Consider the following 16,984-nt stretch of genomic DNA (forward strand, 5'->3'; position numbering starts at 1 on the left):
TTTCACACACCAAAAAATAATCTCCCCCGAATATTCCGCTTCTCCCCCACCTAAAAACAAATAATAAAAAAACAAAAATCATAAATTCGTCATATCTGATTGCTTATAGCCGTTGGATCAGCATCATGATAAATGGACGGCCAAGAATCGAAGTCTGACCGCAGGTACGAAAACAAGGAGAAAAGAAAAATGGTGGGTCGGAACGTATAATGATTAGCCTCGCAGCTTTGACTGAAAGCGAAAATTTGGACAAAAATAAAATAGAGACAGAAACAGAGAGGGAGAGAGTTTCTTGTCTGAAAAAGGACTTTTTTTCGATTTCTCCTTTTCTTTTTCGAATTGCCTTTTCTCTCTCTTTATTTCAATCCCCTCTCTCTCTCTCTTCTGTGTTACCATACCCAAACAGGGAAGAGGGAGAGCTAGAATAGATATCCCCAGCTCTACTAATTTCCCCTTTTCCCGTTGTCTGCCCGTTGTTGGGTGAAGGAGTGATCGATAATCTTGTTTGGATTCAAGGCTGAGGAAAGGAGGGAAATAAGAATCCCATTTGGGAGTTTGATTGGTGTTGTTGGGTTGCTTTCAATTCCGCAGAAAAATGAATATGATGCGTCGGATTAAGAGCATTGCTTCGGGCCGCACATCCGTTTCAGATCACGTAATTTTTCGATTTTGTTTCTGTTAATTGTCTTCATTTTTAGTTTTAAATTGCAGAAAATGGGGCGAATTTTATATTTTTGAGCGACTTTTCTAGGAAATGTGAAAATAGATTCTCCTATCTGTTTTCTTAGTAGTATAATCTTATTAGTATGAATACAGAAAATTATGAGATGAGTGAGAGGAAAAAGGGGTCAATTTGATTAGATTTGGGTGACTTTTTTTTTTTCTTCTTCTGGAAATGTGGAAAATATGGTATTAATCTGTTATTGTAATTATAATCCTATTGAATATGTGTGCAGATAAGTTATGGTAATTAGTTAAAGTAGGGATTTTTTTTGGTAGGTTTGTTGATCTTTTTAGCAATATATGTGGTGTTGTTGAATTCTCTTAAGATTTCCTTGGAAACAATCAATGGTTGTTGGTATATCTAGTGTTTCTATGCTTAACATTTCACATTCAAGATTTAATTAAACAAAGACAAAGACAAAGCTGCCTTGATGTATTAATATGACTGCATTTCCTTGTTCTTGGATATTGAATCTTAATTAAATAGATACATTTCATGTAAGTACTTAAAAAATGGTGTGGTGTGAAGAATTGTGCTTCACCTTGCGCAGTTGCCGGTTTGTATTGATGTTGAGGTGCTTGATAAGGTTGTGTTTTATTTCAGGGAGGCGATTCCAGCATGAAAAGGGTGAAGGTGGAACGGGGAATAGATCAGAGTGGCGCCTGTGATGTGAACGGTAGGCTGCCGGCAGAGTCGAACTCTATGAAAGGTGTTGCAGCCGCGTCAGATGTGCATGAGCTACCGAAGGAGATGAATGGAATGAGGATTCGAGGGGATGGAAACGATGACCATGTTAGTAGTGTAATGGTTTTCCTTGCATATAATATATATTTCCTTGTGAAAATCTCGAGTTTGTTGTATTAAACTTGTGAATTCTTTTCCCAGGATATTGAGCCAACTGTCATTAGTGGCAATGGAACTGAACCCGGTCAGATAATTGTGACCTCAATTGGTGGCCGAAATGGACAACCAAAACAGGTTACTGAATTTTGCTGTCTGAATGCTTTGGAACTGATGTTTAAGTAAGGAATGCTCTGTCTAAAAATTTGCCTTCGTATATCCATAGGCGATGTCTTACATGGCAGAGCGCGTGGTGGGAACTGGTTCGTTTGGAGTTGTATACAAGGTACTACCTCGTTGAAAGAGGGATTCTGCAGGCTCTAAACATACAAAGTTTCACTTACATTGTCGTTTTTGTGCTGTAGGCTAAATGCCTTGAGACGGGGGAATCTGTTGCCATAAAGAAGGTTTTACAGGATAGGAGATACAAGAACCGGGAACTGCAGATGATGCGCTTGCTCAACCATCCTAATGTGGTTCAGCTGAAGCATTATTTCTATTCGACTACTGACAAGAACGAGGTTTACCTTAATCTTGTGCTGGAGTTTGTCCCTGAAACTGTTTATCGGGCTACAAGGCAGTATAGCAGAGTCAACCAGTACATGCCCATCTTAAATGTGCAGATGTACATGTATCAGGTACGGTTTGCTCTACCGCGTATGCTTTGACATTTCGGGTCTTGATTTCTTATTGAGACCATATCTGTTTTTTTTTTAACTGCAGATTTGCCGTTCACTAAATTATATGCATAGAATTATCGGAGTTTGTCATCGAGATATCAAGCCTCAAAATCTGCTGGTATGATTGTTTTTACATTATTATTATTATTCCATTTTCCTTGTTGCATGTGATTGCTTCTAAGCTAAAGTCAAGTATCTTTTGCTTAGCTCGATATGTTCTCTCTGAAGTTCGGTACATTTGACTCTTCATACAGGTCAATACTCAAACTCACCAGCTTAAGCTTTGTGATATGGGAAGCGCGAAGATACTGGTATGCCCCTTCCCCTGCTCTCACATAAGATCGAAATCAAGACATTTTTAATCACCGGGGTTTCTGGTTTGCTTTAGGTACCCGGTGAACCAAACATCTCGTATATCTGCTCTCGATATTACAGGGCTCCCGAACTGATATTTGGAGCTTCAGAATACACATCTGCCATTGATATGTGGTCCGTTGGCTGTGTCATGGCTGAGATGCTTTTAGGGCAGGTATGCGCTTATTTGTTGCCCTTGTACATTTTGGTAAATACGATACCTACTGCTTGTACCTCGAGTTCTGATGATTACTCTTAAACACACGCAGCCTATATTTCCCGGTGAAAGCAGCGTTGATCAGCTTGTCGAAATAATTAAGGTGAAGAAAAATGTAGTGTGTTTTTTTTCTTTGCATGTAACATAAAGTGTTTGTACATAACTGATGTGTGTCGAATTGTTTCGACATCAGGTTTTGGGAACTCCAACAAGAGAGGAAATCAAGTGCATGAATCCAAATTATACTGAATTTAAGTTCCCTCAGATTAAAGCCCACCCATGGCACAAGGTTTGTTCAGGAATACTCGATTCTTCTACAATACTTTTACGTTCTCGTGAAAGCGAGATCTAAATGAAGCTATATTTTCAGGTGTTTCACAGGAAAATCCCAGCTGAAGCAGTGGATCTGGTATCAAGGTTACTCCAATACTCACCAACTCTACGATTCACAGCCGTAAGTTTCTATTTTATATTTTGTCGTGTTTTATGAAATTAGTAGGGACGTTGGACTGCCCGATCGCGTTGTTAACTGTACGTTCCAATTTACCAGTTGGAGGCTTGTGCACACCCCTTTTTTGATGACTTGAGAGATCCTAATACACGCTTGCCCAATGGTCAGCCGTTACCTCCTCTCTTCGAATTCACAGCTGAAGGTGAAGACATTATCATTTATTTTCTTCCATTGCTTTGGGACTTGATACTGTTACCTTGTGTTTAAGCCTTTCTTTTTGTGCTCCCAGAACTTACTGGTGTGCCTTCCGAACTGCTCAAACGTCTCATCCCTGACCGCACCAAGAAGTGAAGCCTACGGGTATTTTGAGAGCGAGCTCATGAGTGTATTAACGAGATGAAGTTGCTGTATATGTTGGTGCGAGGTCAAAGACGAAAGGCGAATATAGTTTCAACTGATTCTTGTATATGGATTTGCATACAGTTAGGTATTACTAGATCATATATATTTCCAGTTTGCATTTATCCATATTCCAAATGGAAATCTGCAAACTGCACAAAATTTTAGAAGATTGTTAGGTACACATATTTTTTTTCTCCCCAATGTTTTATTTGCAGTGCAAAAATACATATTTGTAAGCAACACATAAAGCCACAGAATGTTGATGTTCTAATTCAATCAGAGCTGCTAATGCTCTCTCTTGTAAGATCAAGATTTCCATTTTTTGTGCAGGCAGAGAGCAACTTCTTTGTTTCATTGAATCGCTCCCCTGTTCTTCCAAGCATTGGGCCTTAACCCGTGATCCCAAACCATGGATTCGGAGTAGCATTGCCCCCATTCAGCCAGACTGTGAGCAAACATCAGCCCTATGAGAGTGATATAGTCGGGCTCAATGCCAGTAGCCCCCGTTGCATTGTAGAGCTAGAGAGACTTCACCCCTTCGCCCAACGATCAAAATGCAGTCGAAGAAACCACATTTCTCGCTCTGATCGAGCCAACACCTTCTTAGTATCTTCCAAATACATATGAATTGCAAGATTTTGCACAATCTGCATGAGTAAAATCTAGCAAAGCCAACTTAACACAAGAACTCATGACACTGGAAGCAAAGAATGCGATCACAGCTCGTTCCATCTTTCCGCATTCGACAAAGCAACTGAGAGAAACCGTTTCAGTCTTTGAGCACAGCCGGTGATGAGGATAGTCCATGAGATCACACATCCTTCTCCACCAAATCATCAAACGTGTATATCGTCTCCTCTTTCATGCTCTTTGAATGCATCATCCTAGCTCAGGACAACCCCCCATTCGATGATCATGGCATTGCGAGAGATCAAATCATCAGCCTCCATCATCCTCCGGTTTACCACTCACTTGTGCAGCTCTACGCGGCAATATGTCTAGCTAGAGAATTGAACTTTTACTCCTATTCAACCCATAAAACTAAAAATATTGGACAGACTAATCTTAGGAAACGTCGGTACTTTTGTGGGGATACAATGTTTGTAACGTGGCTGTTTCTTGTTTTTGCTATTTATGTCGGCTTCGCTGACAATCACGGCGGTCTTTCTTGAACAACCTACGCGGAGTACTAAATACTACTACTACGAGGAGTACCATTTGATTGAAACATTGATTAAATGCCTTTCACAATTAAATATAGTTATGATATAATAGAATACAAAGAAGGCATACAAATGTTCATAATCAATTTAACAACTAAATTAAAGATACAACAAAACATGATCTAGTACAAGTTTGAGAACAAAGAAATACCACATTTTTAGTAACAAGATATAACTAATAGTAAAGATGTGCAGTGTCTAACTTTAATTACTTTAATACTACAAAATATACATATGAATGAAGATAAATGTACATTAATTATACTATTCCCATCTCATGAAAATAGATCGTATTTTCTTTTTCGTCCATTTTATAAAAGTACTAATTAATATCCATTTATGATAATTTTTTTCTCATCTCTCTTGCTTTGTTATTTACGAATCTCACTATCCACTCTATAATTTCAATTACATTTTCTAATTTATTTGATAATATAGAGACTAATGCTACAAATTTGATATATATAATCGAATAAAGAAGCATATCACAAATTTTCAAAATATTACATGCCTCATCCATCCAATTCAGTGAATCGTTCGTCAAAATTCGACCGTGCGATCAAACACCCAATCAGAAAGAGAGAGAAAGCACAAATTTAAAACATTCAATCATCAGTGACACACCAAAAATAGAGAGAAAAAACCTGAAAGGCTAAATTTTTCGCCCGACCCAAAACGATGTCGTCTAACAGCGACAGCCCGTCGTCTCCCGCGGCCGCCGCAGCTGTCGACTCTACGCCGTTGCTGGGCGACCAGAGCCCCAGCAATCGCTCCTCCGCCTTCATCGGGCGCGCTCCCAGCCTCCGCGGCGCCGCCCGCTTCCTCCGCCGCGCCAGCAGCCGCGGCCGCTCGATGCGCGAGCCCTCCGTCCGCGTCCGCGAAGCTGCGGCCGAGCAAATCGAGGAGCGCCAGAGCGATTGGGCCTACTCCAAGCCGATAGTGATACTCGACCTCGTCTGGAACCTCGCCTTCGTCATCGTCTCGATCTCCGTCCTCATTATGAGCCGCGATGAACGCCCCTCGATGCCGCTGCGTCTCTGGATCGTCGGCTACGCGCTCCAGTGCATTCTTCATATGGTCTGCGTCTGCGCCGAGTACATGAAGAGGTTTTCCCACCGGAATTCGGAGGCTAGTGGGAGAGGGCGGGTTAACTACGCCCGGAATTACTCCAATTCCAGCTCCGGAAGTGATGACGTCGAATCCGGCGGTTATTCTTCAGAGCACCGACAGAGTGATGATGAAACTAGGTAAACTTCAAGTTTTCTGATTTCAATTTTTGGGTTTTTAGGAATTCTTTGGGGGTGATTTTCGATTTACCTTTTTCCCCCATTGTTTTCAATTGCAACACTTTTCGTGATTTTGGAGCTGAATGTTATATTCTGATTGTGGAATCAATGATGCGTTAATGCTTGATTTGGTTGCAGTATTCACTAAAGGGAAACTAATGAATTTGATAGAATCAAGTTAGTTTCTCCTGTCTTTTCAAATGAGGCAAAATAGATAGAATGAAAGGAAGATTATGTTTATAAATTTAGAAGTGATTAGGAACAGAAAACATGTTTATTGCTGTTTCCCCTATTTGAATCTGATGCTCGACCCGATTACAAGTCATAAATGGCTATGGTTCCTGGAAATGGTGATCAGAGACTGAGTTGCAGTTATTGATCGAGTATTGGTTACATGATATTTTTGTCTGGTAGAGCAGTGTTTAGATTTGCTTCACGAAGGTGATAATTGAATTCGGTAATATCATAGTATTTACGTGCTTGTATAGTTCCGAAGGTTGCATACTTTAAGTAGTACTAGGAAACAAATTCTGTTATTTTTTCCAATTCCAAACTTGTTATAAGGTGTTCCCGTGATAATCGTTGCTGATGGACTTATATAACGGACACCACGTAATGTTTACCGTCGTATTATCTTGTTCTGTTTCTTGTGTTTTATCGTGTTTTTATATTAGTTATGTTGTAAAATTTTGGCTTTGTCCTTGCTTTGACTGCTCTGTATATATCTCATATGCATAGAGGAGAAAATGGAATCAATAGGTCGTTTGTAGAGATAAGGAATTGATAATGGTGATTCTATGTTACTTTCTTTCTGGCAGTGTTGCTAAGCATCTGGAGTCTGCAAATACTATGTTCTCGTTCATTTGGTGGATAATTGGGTTCTATTGGGTATCTGTTGGTGGCCCGGATTTGACAGCTGAATCGCCACAGCTTTACTGGTGCGAACAAGTTATTTTTTGTTGATGCTGCTGGGATCACGACACACTTTTTTGTTCTTTTATGTTATCAATGTTGTATTTTGCAGGCTTTCCATTGCATTCTTGGCATTCGATGTGTGCTTCGTTGTGCTTTGTGTTGCCGTGGCGTGTATAATTGGAATTGCTGTTTGCTGCTGTCTACCATGTATCATTGCAATCTTATATGCAGTTGCAGATCAGGTAAATTTTATGTCGAATCTAGGGTTACGCTTTTCTCCCTTGATTGAAAAAATCCATATTACTTGTTCCATTATTAAGTGAAGATGCTGTATGGAGTATGTGTTGTGTAATGATTTAAGTCATGAAAATATTGTACCGAGTTACTGTGTGTATAATACGAATTAGACCACCTGTATCGTAAATATTCTATGACTGTTTGAATATGTACTTCTGCCTCTGCAATAATGAATCACCGTCTTCAAAACCAAAATGAGAGAATATGATACTGGAAGAGGACTTTATTGATTTATTCGACACTATTTTACAGGACGGAGCTACTAAGGAAGACATTGAGAGATTACCAAAATTCAAATTTCGAAAAATTGGTGACTTTGAGAAACAAAATGGTGAAATTCAAGAATCATTCGGAGGAATAATAACTGAATGTGACACTGATTCTCCCACAGAGCATGTTCTACCTCTGGATGATGCTGTATGTCTTACTAGACTCTTAATCATTATTTGTTGGGCTTTACAGATTTTATGCTAGATCTTAAGGGGTGCCTTAGTTTTCGTTAAGCTATCTATCTCCACTTAAGCTAGCGTCTGGTTGGGAAAAACCTTGACCGTGCATAATAAAATTATAACTTCGCCATTTGGTTGCTTGATGACATCTAAATGTACTTCTGATTATAGGAATGTTGTATTTGCCTTTGTGCCTATGATGATGGAGCCGAACTGCGTGAACTCCCATGTCGTCATCATTTTCACTCAGCCTGCATAGACAAGTGGCTGCACTTAAATGCAGTCTGTCCTCTCTGCAAGTTCAATATACTGAAGAATGGCAGTCAAGTCGACAGCGAAGAAGCATAATCGAGAGATCTATAAACGATCAGCCAGGAGAGTCGTTTAACTTTGTGTTGGATGACTATGGCTTTCCTGATGTCAGGTAACACCATGAGAGCTGCTTGTTGTGTGCCTTTGATGCCCTTTTGGTGCTTTCTTAATGCTGATTGTATATGTTTTCTTACAAAGAGTTTTTGTGGAACTTCTTGTTTCATGTAACATTCCAGATATATTTAGAATTAGGCTGTATGTAATACCAGTTTGTGATGTTAAAGAAAACCCATTTGGAGATAAAGCTGAAATCATCTGTGTTCAAATGTGTGTGTATACATTTGTATGACATTAGGTAGGTGGTTGTGAAATACTAGTAATGAACTATTTAGATGTTTTTGGTTGTAGAAACCAAATTCTTTTTTTAACGAATGCACGGAATGTCACGTGCCCATTTTGTAGGCGTTCGATCTTAAAATATATTGGATCATCCACAATTGATACATGAAACTAAATTAATATCTATAGGGGTGTTCGGTTTGCAAGATTGTATCCCGGGATTAAATATGTAGTGTGTTTGGTTCATGAGATTCAATCTCACAACTCAATCCTAGATGGATAATCATAGGATAATTAGTCATAGTTAACCCCTATGACTAAATAATCTCACAACTCAATCCTAGATTATATCTTGGTATTATTTTATCTGGAAAATCGAACACCACCATAGGAAAAAGGAATTCTAGTCACAGTTCCAATAGCAATGACCTTGCCTCTTTGTCACCTATTGTTTGGACTTCGATCGATGCTCCAAATAGCAATCTAAATTGAAAATACTAAATCCGCCACAATCGGTATGTAAAACGAAATTAATATTTATGGGAAATGGGAATACCACGAGCAATGGCCTTGCCATCTATCATTGGAACTCCGGACCAAGGCTCCCCTTGCCCAGGGCTCAAGACTCTGACCGAGAGGTTCACTATCCCATTCTTCCCGCCATTTGCACCCTTCAACCTGTAGCTCAAAAAACTCAAATGATTCATGGGCAGAACCCTGCCCGAGAAGTCAGAGATGATTATGCTGGCTGCCCCGATGAGCCTGATGCCCGAGCACGCCTCCACTATTAGAAAACGAGCATTGGCAGGCAACTCCATCACAAGCTTCTTCTTTGTTTTTCTTTTTCTTTTATGGTTAAATGAACATAAATTTAAAGATCGCGCTCTTCCTATTGGGTAGCTCCACCAGCTTCTCATTCCATGTTGGGTAGCTCCCACCCTCCCTATCTGTGCCCGTTGATCGCGAATTGAATGTGTCAGATCTTACGACGAAAACATCTTTCTTGACAAAGATGTTTATGCCTAACCTCAAAACCTCGGCAGAAATAACGGTGACCTCGATGGCCATTGCATGATTCTACTTGAATGCCAGAAGGAGTGTATGTGTGTGTGCGCATGTATTGCTCGAGGAGAAATCTGGGTCGGTCTTTATGTGTCACGTGCAATATGGGACATATAAAATGATAATCAATTAACGAGTTATATAATTGGTGGACAAAATGATAATCAATTAACGTGTTATATAATTGGTGGGCTACTTCTTCTTTTTTTGAAATCTTATTTGCATTATATATTTCACATTGTCTGAAATTACAATTATATGAACTTCTGATTGTATGATATTTATCTCTTCCTCATAATTTGCGAAATGAATTGCGTATATGAGGAGTGATCAATTGCTAACTCATCATTTAATTGCTAACTACAACTAATTTAAGGCCATAGAATTTTAGAAAACGTGTGGTCTACAATTTGCCACGTGTAATTTTCGTTTTTATTAATTAAATCGAAAAAGATTTAAAAAAACTCCAAATTAGGGTTTTGGATGAAAATGTCAATATAGTGTTTCGAAAATATCAACACAATGCTTTGAGAATGTCAACACAATGCTTTAAGAATGTTAACCCATTGCTTATATTGACATTCTACATATATTATATTGACATATTTTATATAGTATGTTGACACTTCTGCTTGTACGAAAAAATTTAAAAATTTCGAATTTTTTTTTCAAATTTTGACGTCGGAACATATGCATGCATGATATCGTTGGAATCCTTATGAAATTATCTTTAATTTGATATATGTTATATGAATTTAAAGTTTTGGGATTTCTTTTAAATATTAGTTATAACTAAACATGTAGTTAATTGACATTAATACCCCTATTGATATTTTTTGTAATTAATCCTATGGTCTTATTGACGTTTTTCGTTAATTATATTGACATTTAGGGATTAATGATCTAAGCCCTTAATTTGAATATCTAATATCTATTATTTAATTATAATTAGCAATTAAGTTATGAGTTAACAATATAACACTCCCCTTTCATATATATATTACTCCCTCCGTCACATTAGAAATGAACGTTTTCCTTTTTGGGTTGTCTCAATAAAAATGAAACGTTTCCTAAAATGGAAGCAACACTATCTCTGCTTTTTCTTCTCTCTTACTTTACTCTCTCCTCGTTCACTCACAAAACAACACTGCATAAAATCTCGTGCTGGAAAACAAATGTTGCATATTTATTGGGACGGAGGGAGTATTATAATCCAATAGTATATGTCCGTTTACAATAACTGCTGTATATATTGCTGCGTCTTGTGCCTTAATTATTGCGATTTGTGGATAACATTTTGGGCTGCGCTTATGACTTATGAGAATGAGAATATCGAGGGATCCAACGATTTTGACTACATACTATTGTTCTACACTTCTAGCTAGTCTCTCCTATGCAAGTTGATCTTACTTGTCAGTGACTCAGTTGTCACTATCGGACATATTAAATGGTAATCAATTCATGTGTTCTATGGAATAATTGATTGGCTACTTCTACTTCTGTTATTGAAATTTTAATTATTTGCGTCATATATTTCATATTGTCTGAAATTACAACCATCTCAATTTCATGATCAATAAATCTATGCAACCAAATTTTGTAAAACTAAAAATTGATTTATTTGAGAATAAAAGTAATTTATTTATACATTTAATTAAAAAATATAGACATATATATAGTACAGGGAATGTGCATAATATTATGGTAATTGTGTATACTTTTTGAATTTTTTTTAACCATAAAATGTAATTAATACATACTTTAATTAAAATTTGAAAAATAATGAAGAACTAATTCAAATATAAAAATAAAAATGAAAATGAGGCCAAAGACTAATAAAGTGTTTTTAATTTGTTAACTAACTATATTTATTATTTTAATATTTAATTAACACCTAAAAATTACTAATATAATCTTATTTTTGGTTATACAAAATTAGAATTAAATTGAAATTATAATTCTATGTTATTGAATTTGAATTTGAAGGAATTAAGTTACTCAATTCCAAATCCTGTTGTTTGTTAAAAATGATGTACTACTTGATATGAAAATGAATTTGAAGAAACTATATAGTGTATCTATGTTCAAGTGTGTATAGTGTGTGTGCTGTGTAGTGTGTGTACGAAGGTAACTAATTTTATACTCCCTCCATCTGCAAATAGGAGTCCTGTTTTTCCATTTTAGTCCGTCCGCAAATAGGGTCGCGGTTCACTTTTACCATAAATAGTAATAGAGTCTCACTTTCCACTAATTCATTCCACTCACATTTCATTAAAAAATATATGCAAGTGAGACCCCTATTTCATTAACTTTTTTCCACCCACTTTTTTTAACATTTTTTAAAACCCGTGCCGCCAAGAAATGAGATTCCTAATGACGGACGGAAGGAGTAACTATTTGGAATTATAATTATCTACTTTTGATATAGAATTCAAATTGTTGAATTGAAAGGAACTTGGATTGTAATTTAATCCCAAATCTAGATTATTTGTGGTACTAAATAGTAGTATTGATTTGGAATTTAAGGCTCCAATTCTAATTCTAAAGGCCCAATTCCACAAAAGGAATTGCATATTTTAATATAGTACTAGTAATATACTCCTCCTGTCCTAGACTACTCGAGACGCGTCATTTAGGCACAATATTTAGCAGTTGTTATTTAAAAGTTAAGTGAAAAAGAATAAAGTATTACGGATAGTATTGTAATTAAAAACGAGCGAATAAACGAATGAAAAAAACCTAGATATGAGTCGGGTCATGAGTTGTCGACGCCACATGGCGGGTGCAGTGGAGCACTGCGGATGTGATATTTTTTTTAAAAAAAGGAACTGATACAATAACTAAATTGTTTTATTAAAAAAATTATTGACAAATCAAATTAACAATATATTTTAAATAGAATAAAATATATGTAGAAATCATGATGAATTAAGTTTGATATTGATAGGTTATTAGAGACAAACTTAGATAGGCCATGGTTGTCTTGTATTCGTTTGGAGTTGGACTTGGTCAGCTTGAATATGACAAGCATAATGTATATTCTGTTTCTTTATGGATATATATAGTTCCTTTTCGTCTTACAGAAATAGATCAAATTTTTTGTATGTTTTTTATACGTTCCCACTTAATTATCTTTTAATTAGATAATTTCGATCACTTTAACTTTCATATGGAATATATTATAAATAAATATATGAGTATAACCGTTTTTAAAGGATTATGAACTTATGATCACTTGATTTTATTTTCGAACATACATGCATACAACTATCTGTAAGTTTTATGTCTCACATATGTGATATGTGATAGAATCCTAAATAGAATTGGATATTTAATATAATACATTAACTTGGTATACGACACATTTTTCCCTAATTAATTATTGTTATCGGGACGTTTCCTAATCATGTGATTAATTAGTCAATTAATGGTAATTCACAATATGATTCCTATGACTAACAAGGAAATTGAGGTTATATATAATTGTATATGGCCGATTGTTAGTTGACTAATATATAGTCACTGATTTGGGAATAATATATTTCCTATCATATATTAAGGAAAGGAATATATAAGTAAGGAATAATGTTTGTGATTTACGTGAGACTTGAGAATCAAGTTTATGATTATGAATAAATTATTTTGGGCCTCTTTGATGGAAAGGACTTTTAGGGTTTGATAATTAGGGTTTGTCCTCTCTCTGCCTATAAATACAAGTGTGGTGATCCCATCAAATCACACACATCAAGAGAACACATAAACGAGGGAAAGAGAGAGAAACAAATCCTTGGAGTTGGAGTTACGCCACTACGCCAAAGAAAGTCCGGGGAAGTTCGTCTCCTCCTTCCTCAATCGCTTCCGCTATGGATCACCAAGGTATGTTTCGATCCTATTATGTTTATGGTTGTACGTGAAATACATGTTGTTCGAAGATCTTGCTTTATTTATATTCAATTATGTATTCTTGAATATATGATGATAAATAATGTCCAACATGTGGTATCAGAGCATGGTTGAGAACTTATGTATTTTCGTATAATTGAAAACCATAATTTTTGAATTTAATTGTTTGAGAATCATGTCTGTGTATACTTGGTTCTCGTTTTACTTTGTTTTTCGGTAGTGCTCTTTCGTCAAAGAAATTTAATGAATAGTGATTCAATTTTTGTTGATTCAATTCGTTTATTACGTATTCAAATATGATGAATACATATGTCTAATTATACACACTAATCAAATTGAAAATTTATGTATTGATTGGATGGTTTTAATGGAAAGTTGTTTCTGCCCAATATTTAAGCGTGTGTATGTTTTTGTTTAATTATCTCAAATTCTCTGTCATAATTCGAGAGATTGTTATATCTTAGGATTATGTCAAATTTAATGATGCCATAAATTTGAAATATATTAATTCCAAATTGATTTTGTTTATGTATATAAAATTGATTTGGATGTATTAATTGTGTTATATGCACGCTTACCATGTTTGTTGATGAATTATATTTGTAATTTTGTATACATAATTGTGCATGTATTTTTTGAGAATTGCATTTGAATATATGCATCGGTGAATTGAGATTTCAATTAAATTTTTTATGATTATGAATCTACCGAGACGGTGGAATGAATGATTACATAATTCAATTCTCGTTTTAACATGTATTTTGATTATATTATGTTTATTTTGCAATCACCAAAGTGAGGCAAAATAAGGAGAGTCTATAATCAAACTCATATTAAAATTTGTTTAAGCAATTAATCTCTATATGTTCTTGATTATATTATATTTATTTTACAATCACCAAAGTGAGGTAAAATAATAGGAGTTTATAATCAAATTAAGTAAAAACCTGCTTAAGCAATTAATCACTGTACATTCTTGATTATATTATGTTTATTTTGCAATCACCAAAGTGAGGTAAAATAAGATGAGTTTATAATCAAGTTAATATGAAAATCTATTTATGCAATTAATCATCATGCTTGTTGTGGCTATTCATTATCTAAATAGTTTGTTTGTCATAAAAGGTCTAGATTCCCAAAGGAAATAGTCTTTGCGACATAATAAACACTAATGGAGTTAATAATTTAAATTGGTGTCGATTACCCAAAGGTAACGCCAATTTATTATTACTCAATTACTGAACTGAGATATGGATATTAAAAGCATGATTTTTATTATTGTATGAAGACTACCCAAAGGAGTTTTCATAATTGCCTCATGATATGGGTTTTCAAATTAATGTTCGTGTTATTATTCAAAGCTTTTATATGTGAGCATTCATTTCTTAATTGCTCATATAATGTAAAAACATATATTTTTGCTACTAGTATGTTTACCTCAAACATTCCCCAATTTATTGGAACTAACTTCTTTGAATGGAAAAAGAAACTTAAGTTCACTCTTGAAGTAATGGACTTAGACCTAACACTGTTGAATGATAAGCCAATTATTTTATGATCAAAGTAGTTGGCTGATTACCCATAATGCTAGGGAAAATCTAGCAGGACTAAGTTTACAGTTCATTAGAATGTTCGTTGCAGATAAAGTCTCTCGACGACTGACATTGCAAAAGAATGTTTGCAGAATGTTGAGGATCGCTTCACAACTGCATATAAGTCTATTGCAGGAAAACTTATGAAGGATCTCATGAGCATGCAATATAATGGTTCTCGGACTATGTACGAACATGTGATGGACATAAATAACATCTCTTCTAAGCTGAAATTAGGATTATAGGTGGATGAGGATTTTCTTGTCCAATTCACCCTAACTTCCTTACCTCCTCAATATGGACCATTCCAAATTGATTCACTATAAAAGATTAGTGGACTCTTAAAGAATTGGGAAACGTATTGGTCTAGGAGGAGCGTAAGATGAAGAAGTATGGAATGAGTGCATCTCATGCTCACATTGCAACCGAATGAGCATCTAAAAGATAATATTCATTCGAATTTATCATTCTTGTGGCATAAAGGAACTGGATCATATTTCTAGTGAAAGAATTAGAGGCTTATAAAGGATAATATTCATTCGAATTTAGACTTTACAAGCATTACCGTTTGTGTGGATTGTATTAAAGGTAAACAAACCAAACACAATAAGAAAAATGCCACAAGAAGCACTGAGCTCCTTGAAATTATACATACAGATATTTGTGGACCTTTTGATGTCTCGACTTTTGGTGGAGAAAAATATTTTATCACCTTTATTGATTATTTTTTCGCGTTATGAATTTATTTATTGCAAGAAAAATCTCAGGCATAGTTGAACATTTTATGACTGAGGTTGAAAGGCAATTAAATAGAAAGGTGAAAATTATTCGATCTAGAGGTGGTGAATTTTATGGTCGGACCACTAAAATAAGTCAATTACATGGACCTTTTGCCAAATACTTAGAAAAGCATGACATTTATGCTTAATATACTATGCCAAGTACGCCTCAGCAGAATGATGTTGCTAAGAGACGAAACTGAATTCTCATGGAAATGATTAAAAGTATGATAATTCTACCTTACCCATATTGTTGTGTGAATTTATACTCTTAGAACCGTTATTTATGTATTAAACCGGGTTTCTAGTAAGGTTGTACTAAAGACTCTCTTATGAACTTTGGACAGGTAGAAAACCCAGTTTGCAGCACCTTCATATTTAGGGCTATTCAGCAGAAACTAGAATATACTCTTCGCAAGAAAAGAAATTGAATTTTAGATAGTTAGTGGTTACTTTATAGGTTACTAGATAAATTCAAAGGGTAAAGGTTTTATTATCCTAATGATAACATGAGAATTATGGAAACTGGAAATATATGATTCTTTGAGAATGGTGAGATTAGTGGGAGTTTTAACACTCATAATGCGGTCATTAGTAAAATAAGGGTAGATTTTCCTCTTCCCTCATTTCCTTAAGAATTAAGTGTGCCAAATATTGTTGAATAGCCTAACAATATTGAACATTTGAATGACTAATGATGATGCCAAGTTCATTGAACATAGGTGTGGAAGAAGCATCTCTAGAAGTGTCATTAATGTTTTCTTAATGAGAACGAATGTGGTCATTTCTGATGACTATGTGGCATATCTCCAAGAATCTGAATGTGATATATGAATACGTAATGATCCAGTTTCATATTCACTAGCCATTAAGTGTAATAATTCTAATAAATGGATTGATGCATGATGAAAGAGTTAAACTCTATGGATTGTAATAGAGTCTGGGACCTTGTCGAATTACCTGATAGACAAAAGTATATTGGGTGTAAATGGGTCTTCAAGACCAAATTCGACATAAATGGTTTAATCGAACGATTTAAAGCCAGACTTGTTGCCAAAGGTTATACTCATAAAAGATAGCATTGATTATAAAGAGACTTTCTCTCAAGTATCAAAGAAGGACTCACTTAGAATCATTTTGGCACTTGTAGCCCATTTCG

At 35.5% G+C, this 16,984-nt stretch overlaps 3 protein-coding genes across 4 annotated transcripts; 2 read left to right on the forward strand and 1 right to left on the reverse strand.

Moving 5' to 3' along the window:
- The first annotated feature begins 250 nt into the window (after positions 1 to 250).
- LOC125222021 (shaggy-related protein kinase epsilon-like) lies at positions 251 to 3,972 on the forward strand. 2 transcript variants are annotated; one of them, XM_048124404.2, is made up of 13 exons: positions 251 to 655; positions 1,328 to 1,525; positions 1,610 to 1,702; positions 1,791 to 1,850; positions 1,930 to 2,202; positions 2,288 to 2,362; positions 2,499 to 2,555; positions 2,633 to 2,773; positions 2,868 to 2,918; positions 3,009 to 3,104; positions 3,186 to 3,269; positions 3,366 to 3,468; positions 3,556 to 3,972. In XM_048124404.2, exons 1-13 carry the CDS (start codon positions 596 to 598, stop codon positions 3,615 to 3,617), a joined length of 1,353 nt encoding a protein of 450 aa, XP_047980361.1. In that variant the 5' UTR covers positions 251 to 595; the 3' UTR covers positions 3,618 to 3,972. The 2 variants fall into 2 exon arrangements, with proteins under 2 accessions (XP_047980361.1, XP_047980362.1); XM_048124405.2 differs by having other exon boundaries at positions 253 to 655; positions 1,328 to 1,516.
- A 1,519-nt stretch (positions 3,973 to 5,491) lies between these two features.
- On the forward strand, positions 5,492 to 8,476 carry LOC125224313 (E3 ubiquitin-protein ligase At1g12760-like). Its single transcript, XM_048127696.2, has 5 exons — positions 5,492 to 6,138; positions 6,996 to 7,115; positions 7,202 to 7,334; positions 7,642 to 7,806; positions 8,010 to 8,476. The coding sequence occupies exons 1-5, from the start codon at positions 5,570 to 5,572 to the stop codon at positions 8,184 to 8,186; spliced, it is 1,164 nt and encodes a 387-aa protein (XP_047983653.1). The 5' UTR covers positions 5,492 to 5,569; the 3' UTR covers positions 8,187 to 8,476.
- A 543-nt stretch (positions 8,477 to 9,019) lies between these two features.
- LOC125221383 (BON1-associated protein 2-like) lies at positions 9,020 to 9,557 on the reverse strand. Its single transcript, XM_089059340.1, has 2 exons — positions 9,396 to 9,557; positions 9,020 to 9,313 (listed from the first exon to the last, which is right to left on the reverse strand). The coding sequence occupies exons 1-2, from the start codon at positions 9,555 to 9,557 to the stop codon at positions 9,020 to 9,022; spliced, it is 456 nt and encodes a 151-aa protein (XP_088915466.1).
- Between the last annotated feature and the right edge of the window lie 7,427 nt (positions 9,558 to 16,984).

The sequence above is a fragment of the Salvia hispanica genome, chromosome 1, assembly GCF_029641045.1.
Source record: "Salvia hispanica isolate PSC_SH4W2 chromosome 1, Shi_PSC_v1, whole genome shotgun sequence".
NCBI lineage: Eukaryota > Viridiplantae > Streptophyta > Magnoliopsida > Lamiales > Lamiaceae > Salvia > Salvia hispanica.

Bases quoted from the DNA above. Each gene is read 5' to 3' on its own strand.
- LOC125222021 (XM_048124404.2), top strand. From the start codon at position 596: ATGAATATGATGCGTCGGATTAAGAGCATTGCTTCGGGCCGCACATCC. The intron at 1,526-1,609 runs GTAATGGTTTTC...TTCTTTTCCCAG, and splicing joins ACGATGACCATGTTAGTAGT to GATATTGAGCCAACTGTCAT. The intron at 3,105-3,185 runs GTTTGTTCAGGA...CTATATTTTCAG, and splicing joins AAGCCCACCCATGGCACAAG to GTGTTTCACAGGAAAATCCC.
- LOC125224313 (XM_048127696.2), top strand. From the start codon at position 5,570: ATGTCGTCTAACAGCGACAGCCCGTCGTCTCCCGCGGCCGCCGCAGCT. The intron at 7,116-7,201 runs GTGCGAACAAGT...TGTATTTTGCAG, and splicing joins GAATCGCCACAGCTTTACTG to GCTTTCCATTGCATTCTTGG. The intron at 7,335-7,641 runs GTAAATTTTATG...ACTATTTTACAG, and splicing joins TATATGCAGTTGCAGATCAG to GACGGAGCTACTAAGGAAGA.
- LOC125221383 (XM_089059340.1), bottom strand. From the start codon at position 9,557: ATGGCCATCGAGGTCACCGTTATTTCTGCCGAGGTTTTGAGGTTAGGC. The intron at 9,314-9,395 runs GTGGAGCTACCC...ACAAAGAAGAAG, and splicing joins CAACATGGAATGAGAAGCTG to CTTGTGATGGAGTTGCCTGC.